At 36.4% G+C, this 8621-nt stretch overlaps 1 protein-coding gene across 1 annotated transcript; it reads right to left on the bottom strand.

Moving 5' to 3' along the window:
- Window positions 1-1556: 1556 nt before the first annotated feature.
- Window positions 1557-4174, bottom strand: LOC106328189. The gene is made up of 2 exons (XM_013766576.1): window positions 3637-4174; window positions 1557-3544 (listed from the first exon to the last, which is right to left on the bottom strand). Exons 1-2 carry the CDS (start codon window positions 4012-4014, stop codon window positions 1793-1795), a joined length of 2130 nt encoding a protein of 709 aa, XP_013622030.1. The 5' UTR covers window positions 4015-4174; the 3' UTR covers window positions 1557-1792.
- Between the last annotated feature and the right edge of the window lie 4447 nt (window positions 4175-8621).

Consider the following 8621-nt stretch of genomic DNA (forward strand, 5'->3'; position numbering starts at 1 on the left):
ATAATATCATCAAAAATATATTAAGTATTAAGAAAATATAAAGATAATTTCATTATAAATATAAAATAAACAATATAATAACAGATTCTTATTTATATAAAATATTTAAACATATAAATTATTAATTTATAATTTTAATGAGACTATATATTTACATAGATTTTTCTTTTAAAAAATTATCTTATTATTTTATGAATTTGTGTCAAATTTTGAACCGGTCCAAGTTGGGACCAGCAAAATTTATTAATAAAAATTATTAATTTATCTTCTGTAAAAATATTCATTCTCTCATGGAAAAGAAATAAAAATCCTTTTTTACTTTTACCAAGTTTAACCCCCTTTTTTTTTTGGAACGATACCAAGTTTAACTTTTATACTCGTTCTCAACGTACATCTTTCAAAATGACATATATGCGATGTGGATTGTTTTTCTTTAGATTCCGCGCATATATACGATTAGGACTGAATATTTTATCCGTTAAATTTGATTTGATTTGTTATTCGTTTCTATTCGATCCGAAATTTCTGGATATCTGTAAACTTTCAAAACAAATCAAATACTAAAAATCAATATCTGTTAAAATCGAAGTAAATCACAAATATTAAAATTTTGAAAAGCGAATATACGATCCGATCCGGTAATATATAAATACATGTATATCTTTATTATATTTAAAGTTTAAAATGTATAAGCTTATATAATTATTATTCTAACATATGATTTGAAAAAATCTATTCACATTATTAGTTATATAAAAGTATTACATAAAAAATAAGAGAGAAAAATTATGACAATTATAACTTTTTTTTAAGTTTTGTGTTACTATAATTGTTAACTAAGATTAAAATTTACAAAATATGTAGTTTTACTATTTCTTTTAATTTTATTTTATATATCATGCAAATATGTTTTTAAAAACAAATTTATATCGAATTTTTTAAAGATTATTAAAACGGATGAGATATCCGTAAATATTCGTAAATATCCGTAAATATCTATTTATTTTCTGGATATCCGTCCGTACTTTTTCGAAGCAAATCAACTAAAAAATTTAGATAGCCGTAACATACGAAGCAAATTACAAATACCTTCAAAAACTCGGATATCCGATCCGCGTCCGCCCGCTACATGATCCAAAGTACCGATATGAGCGCCAGTAGATTTTGAGAGAAACCTCAGTCAACGATTTTTCCCATAACATACAACAGTCTACTTATGTTTGGTCTCATAGTATTAATCATTGAACCGCCTAGAATCCTTTTTTATCCTTGTAATCCTTTAATTTTCTAGTATAACATTAGGCGATAATGATGACCACATGAGTAATCATGATTTAAGATATAAAGTATAATAAATCCATTAAATTTGAACGGCACGATAATATAAACTAGGTCTAAATTTACTTTTGATTTTGAAGTCCAGCGTTGCAAGCACACTCTCTAATAATCCACCACACCACACTTTTGCATTTTATAGTTTATAAAAAAGCATACATCATTTATTTTTTCCACTTTTTTCAGTCAGAAATTTGGATTTTCTGAAAATTACAAAAAGGAAGATGATAAAAGCTAAAAAGACCAATTAATTCTCCAATACCAATCTCTGCATTACAAAAAAGGCCACACCAGTCGGCTACTGCTTGTCGCAATCATGCACCTATAGGGTACCTTTCCAAAAATCATACTTCTATCATTTTATACTTATTATTACCTTACTAAATTATTGGTTTCTGAAATAAGTATATACCATATTTTCAAAAATAACTAAGATTATTTAGGAGAAAAAAAAAACTTAAAATCTGGCGTTTTCCAAGCCGTGCATGTCGCTGACTCGGTTTAAATGCTTCCTCATGATAGCCACTTTCGCCAATTTCTCAGCCGCTTTCCAAGCCGAAGTCGGCGTAAGTTGCTCAGGTTTTTCTTCGGTTCGGTTTGCTAAACCGATTCTCGGTTTCAACCGGCTTAGCTCAGCTAACTCAGCGTCCAAGCTCATTAAGCTATCATCATCAGAAGCGTTTGACCGAGCCGTCGTTAGAAGCTGATATGCTCCAGCAAAATCATCACGCTCAATCAGCTTGCGTGAACCAGTTACAGCGCGACACACCAAGTGTATATTCCTCAGCCGTTCGATGCTCGAAGATACGAATCGGACGGCCTGTGGCCGTGGGATCAAAAAACGTTTTTCTTTCGGACAAGGAAATGGCTGAAGCGTCGCGGGGTCAACGACCGAAGACCGTACGGACATTACATGGTGGGACCCGCTCGACGGAGTCGGTACTTTGAACTCAACGAGATATTCTCTCTCCTCCTCCGCGAGCAGATCGCCGACGATAACAGCCGAACCGAATCCGAAACTCTCTGACCGACCCGTTAAAGAGTAAACCGCTGAAATCTCAGTCAACGGAGAACCGGAGACTAAACCGAGGTTAAGATTCACGTCATGGAGAACCACGTTTAGCAACGAAGCGATTCGCTCCGTGAACGCGTCTCGAAGCGGCGCGTGATGCAACGCGCTTGGAGAAGCGATTGAAACGGAGTGTACCGGGATCTCCGAACGATAGAAGCGCGTGGTGGAAACGACGAAAGGTACACGCGCGGAGTTTAGTTTAGCTTTCAAAACCGCCTCCGGCTGATCCTGACCGTCGGATAAAACAAAAATACTAGCCGACGGATTCCTCTCCCGCCGATCTTCAACGACTTTAACCGCTTTCTTCAACGCGTCGTTAACGCTCATCCCCCCGCCGCCGGCGGTTTCGATTCCGACGAGTGCGTCGACGATTCGCCGCGCCGATCGCCGTCCTCTATCCGTCATCCGTCGTAACGGCATTAACCGTTTCGATCCCGTCGAGAACACGACGATCGAAAGCCGATCCATATCCCGGAGCAGAGAGATCACCAGTCTCAGCGCGTGCTTAACAGTCCGCAAGCTCGCTCCGCCGCTGCTCAGATCGAGAACCGTCACCAGATCTATCGACGGCCTGCTCGCTCTAATCGCGTCCGCCGTCGACGACGACGGTAAAGACGCCTTCAGTTTCATCATGACGACGTGCGTCTCGACCCGTTTCCCTGTTTCCACGACGGCGGATTCCGGCAGCAATTTAACCTCCAGAGTCCCGGAGATGGGAGGAATCGAACCAGAAAACGCCGGCGTAATCGAAGAATCGGAAAAGAATCCGGGAAACTCATGGCCTTCTTGGTCTACGTCGTCGTTTTCGTCTGATTCCGGTATACTGTTGAAGTGAGCAAGAGAAACCGGCGAGTAAGCTAAGGTCTCGTCGTCGTTGTACACTCTTAAGGATTTCCCCGTCTTGATTTCTCGGATCTCGGGTCCTCTCCCCGGGTCGGATTCGAAATTCACAGACTCAGCATCCGACCTCGGCGTGTAATTCCAGGCGGCGGAACAGAACGGGCAACGTTTGCCGTCTAATTTAACGGCGCAAGAGAGGTGAAACGAATGTGAACACTCCGCCGTGAAAATCGCCGTTGAATTGATTTGACCCGAGTTCAACCTCTGTAGGCAAATCCCACATCTGTTATTATTACTCTGCATTAAAAAAAAAAAACAGAGACTTTGATTAGTTTACCCCTGTCTGAAAATCTATGAAATTAAGGAAACTGATTACAATCAATCTTTACTTTGTTGAGAATAAGTGTGGCACGGAGGAGAGAAACGCCGCCATGAGTGGATGATGATTTAGGGGAAGAAGGGTTAGACAGAAGCTTAGGAGTTGAGCTGTTACTGGTCCTTGGAGTTGCATTGCTCGTGGTCCTGCAGTGGAGTTTGGGACTAGTGGGAAGAGATGGGTTAGCGGCTGAGGTTGAAGCGGCGGAGCGGCATCCGATTCCACTACCACGGCCGATGCCGCCAGGAGACTGGATACGGGGAGTTGATGGGTTTGAGAAAAAACCAAACTTTGATCGGAGTCTTGGTGTAGGAATGTGTGATGATGATGATGATTGTTGTTGATTACTTGAAACGGAATTGCAAAACGCTTTTCTCCAACCAAACACCATCTCCAGTTTAACAATGAAGAAAACACGTTCTTTGTTTTATTTCTTTCCTATCTTCTTCTTCTAATTATATAGAAAGATGATGGAGCTTTGGGTATTTGATCATAAGGAAGATGGAGAAATTAAATAAGATAAAGACTAGAGAGAGAGAAGAAAGATAATTTCTTCTTTAGTGATGCTTCCAAACATTTAATAATTTTTAATTGTAGCAAATATTAAAAGGAAAAAAAAATGTTACTTTGTGCGTCTGAAATGACTTTTTATATCCATTTGCATGTAATATATTGCCTCGAAGAAAATGATTACTGAATCACTGATTCGTTACTTCACTGCTGGTCAAAATGTTACTAGTATAATCTTTGTTTATGAATTAGTATGTCTCATTTCATATTTCAGTTGTTTCATTGGGATAGACGATAACAATTAAATATGTCAACGCTGCAACCGACCCATATGCAATGTGAGATTTCATTTAACTAAAGACGCGGAGATCTTTGTCTCCATTTGCAATATGATCTTTCTTTTCCCATATCATTTTACTATTTTATAAACAACTGAATCTAGTTGAAAATAGGAAGAACACATGTTTAAACCTTGTGCGATAAGTAACCAAACAGAAGTTTCAACTTGACTAAACGTACGTGCTTATCCAGTATAAGTTTATAACTTGGTGAATTATAACTTTTCGATATAGAGAACAAAATTGAAGTTTCTCGAATACGCTAAATTGTTCGAAATGTAAATTCTGATCTGATAGTTTGTATCGCCGGGGAAACATAAAAACAGGTGACTCGAGGAAAAATTCATGTGGCACGTGACGGAATCCGAGTGATAACCGGTAAGCATGTTTTGTAGAAATATATATACAAATAAAACTGAAGATTGCAGAGAAACTTATCAAGTTGTGTCGAGCTGAATCTGTAGTAGTAGATGGACAGAGGTCTAGATGTATTTATTGTTGGACTGTACCTTCTGTCAAAGTCAAGTATCTTTCCACATTACTTCTACGGTTTTACTTCTAGGTCAGTTTAACTTTTAATTAGGCCAATATATATCGATAATGATCTAATAACGTTATCACACACGTAAATGCAGAGCTATGCTGACTTGATGAATTCATCTTAAGTTTTGGGTATATGTGATAAAAGTTTGGATGTTTGATAGAGAAAGGTCGAAGTGCTCTCATATTTTTACCAACAAAATTATATAAATTTATCCACAATTCGAAAGATCCAAATAATTATAATCAACACGGAGACGACAAGAGCTAATGATATGACATAAAGATTGAAGTGGTCCAGCAAGTTTTGAATTCTTGCTATGGCAAAATGGGTGGTTTTTCTTCGACTACGATAGTTCTATTACTTTTTTTAATCTTTGGAAAAAAAACTTGTAGATCTACTGACTGATCAGGTGATTAAGATGGCTTTCAAAATTATGAGATCAGTGGTACAAACTCCAAAATATGAATTATTACAGTTTTGGCTTTATTGTATTTTGGAATTTTGCAAATGAGCCACGTGAATGAATGAAACAATAAGGATTAAGACCTGCTAAATTGAGACTGTAATCCAGACTCTAATTAAGAATTTGCAAATTGCTTGGCAGGTTTTAAGTGGCTGCCATTTTCTGAACAGCACATGACTTCGTGCGTGCCATGCCATGGAATCACTGATTCATATGAAAAACGAAAAAGATTAGTTCGTAACTTATTTTCGCTAGATGATTTGATAAACTCGTGGGAGATCTTTTAAGAACAAAACTTAGTGAATCTTTAAACTCACCTCCCATTTTATTACCAATAAAAATGTCACATAAATTAATAATAAAATATATTATTTTTTTAAAAAACAATCTAAAATAGTTTAAAAAAAACAATGAAACTCATTTTAATGATGCTAACGTCACTAACTAAACCCTAAATCTTAAATTCTAAACCCCAAATCCTAAACCTTAAATCTAAACCCTAAACCCTAAATTCTAAACCCAAACTCTAAACCCTAAATCCAAACCCTGTATCTTAAACCCAAATCTTAAACCCTAAATCCAAACTGTAAACTCTAAACCCAAACCCTAGACCTTAAACTCAAACCCTAGATCCTAAACTCAAACCTAGATTCTAAACCCAAATCTTAAACCCTAAAAAAACAACATCAACATTAATCCAAACCTTTAGGATATAAGATACGATTTAAACAAAAAAAAATGCTGATACGATTTTGTCCATATACTAATTAATGGATCATAACCTCCCATGATTGATAGCTGATAAGAAATCTATGGATACCATCAATTCGGTGGGTTGTTGGAGGTCTACCAAATCGCGTAACACACATTCATTCTGATGGTCGTATATGCATTTATCAAAATTCTTTTATGTGGTTTTAACGCACTTATTGGCACTAGGTCCATTTCCAGAACGAAAAGAAAGTTGATATGTTTTTTTCTAAAATTCGAATCCAGCTGTGTGTGCAATGTTACATTTAAATTATTTGGTTATGAACTTTGGTTCAACTGTCGTGGGTGGAATCTCGGTTAGTCGAACACCTAGTGCTAGCATGCTAAATATATATATTTGTATTTGCATAAGTTCCTAATATCAACCAAAGCAATTTGTTCCTAAATGTTGCAGGAGTAGCATTTTAGTTTTCGTTAGATATAGTATACATATAAATAGTTTTCGGAACCAACCATAAATGAGTGTTAAAGGTAATGCCACGTCCCATCGTTGAGAAGCATAACTCAATTCCTATCTTTTGGAGACAAATTTGACATGTCTATTTCGTACTAAAATTATGTATATTTCATACTTAATTTTAGAAATACTGAATATACTATATAGTTGATCAGCAGCTTATATAAGTATATAATCTAATCCCATTCGAAATAAGTGCATGGACTAGAGGGATTAAAAAAAAAAAAAGACTAGAGGGATTCACGACCAGTGATCATTGTTTATGTGCATACTACTAGTTCACGTTAAGCGACATGAATCACACAAATATCCATTATTTGGATTACTTAAAGTAACACAACAATTTAAATTCGTTTTAAGTTCTGGGAGTTATGAGGATGTAATTATTTCGATGGAATTTATGCTTTGGAGTTGATTAATTAATGCATCTTTGAAAAATGGATACTTGACTATAACCTATCATTTGGGTGGGGTTTATTTTAACGGATAATATGGAATTATTTTGTTTTGTCAACTCTAACAGAAACTATTATCATGGATATAGTTGTTTATAAAACAATAATTAGTGAGCAAACCACCATTGCCAAAACCAAAGGCGCACTATGTTCGCATCTTTAGGAACAGAAAACAATTAGGAAAGGATGCGAGAGCATTATTATACAGTCAAAATATCTCATGAATATGCTCATGTATCTTTGACTGTTTTTCTCTGAAAATGTAGAATTGAATAGTGTTATTCAAATGTAGCTAATCACTAAAATTTAGAATTATTAGGTTGATGAGATTTATAATCTTCTTTTGGAGAAATAACTTCGATGAGTTAACAAACATATGCAAAGGGTAAATAAAAATGTCCAGGAAAGTTTTGTTCCTAAGGTCTGGTCAAGAGTTTCAATGAAAAATTGCTTTCATGCAGTTGCAGACCTTTCTTAATCTTTGTTTTGTCTCGTAGCCCTTGGGTCTTCAAGGTCAATTATTCATGTTGGTTAAGGATCTACTTGCACCAATTATTTAGCAGCATATCGAATCCGACAGCCAAAAGATGTTGGCAAATCATTACTCTGTAACCTTTCTTCTTAATATTCCAATATAGAAATAGACATTAAAGAGAATAAGTTGGGGTTACACATTTTGACTACCTGACTTGAACCACAAGTTTTTTTTTGAGAAAATTGAACCATAAGTTGTGGATTCCCGGTTATGATTTATCCTTGGCCGCTGTGTCCACTTCCTAGAAAAGGTTTCGCAAGTTTCATCTTTAAATCAGACTAAAGTATGTGTTATGGTTTAAAGTGTTATAAATCATATTGTGGATGTTCATAACCGGCCAAATGCTAGAGAGAGAGAGAGTCGACCGTGAGGAGAGAGAGAATCGACATCTTGTCTTTTCCTTATTGGATTATGATTTGTTTCCATATTTGTATTTCCTTTCTTTAGTCTTTCCATTATTCTATGACGGTGTAATTTCCTATATATAAATGGCTCCTTATATTTATGAATAATACAGAAACATAGATTATATTCTCTAGTTTCACAACACGTTATCAGCACGATAGAATCTAAATCCCTAAGCTAAAACAAACCGCCTAAAACCCTAACCCTAATCGGCGAACCATCCTAATCCCGATCGCGAAATCTTACATCCTGATCCTTGTTTGCAATCTGTTCCCGATCAGCTTCAGCTCAAGGCATTCCTGATCCTAGCTCATATGATCCGGCTTGTTCAACCTCAGCTCGCAAACAAGACGATCTCAGACAGCTCGCGGATAGCTCGCCACCCGATCAGCACGTTGGACAGCTCGAGTTCCCAATCTCAGCAATCAGACAGCTCGCGACAACATCAGCTCGCATTCCGATCAGTTCCAAGCTCGCGGTTCATCTCTTTGGTTGTCCATTCAACCCTACTTGAGGTTAA

This window comes from Brassica oleracea, chromosome C3, assembly GCF_000695525.1.
Source record: "Brassica oleracea var. oleracea cultivar TO1000 chromosome C3, BOL, whole genome shotgun sequence".
Taxonomy (NCBI): Eukaryota; Viridiplantae; Streptophyta; class Magnoliopsida; order Brassicales; family Brassicaceae; genus Brassica; species Brassica oleracea.

Bases quoted from the DNA above. Each gene is read 5' to 3' on its own strand.
- LOC106328189 (XM_013766576.1), bottom strand. From the start codon at position 4,014: ATGGTGTTTGGTTGGAGAAAAGCGTTTTGCAATTCCGTTTCAAGTAAT. The intron at 3,545-3,636 runs GTAAAGATTGAT...TTTTTAATGCAG, and splicing joins CCACACTTATTCTCAACAAA to AGTAATAATAACAGATGTGG.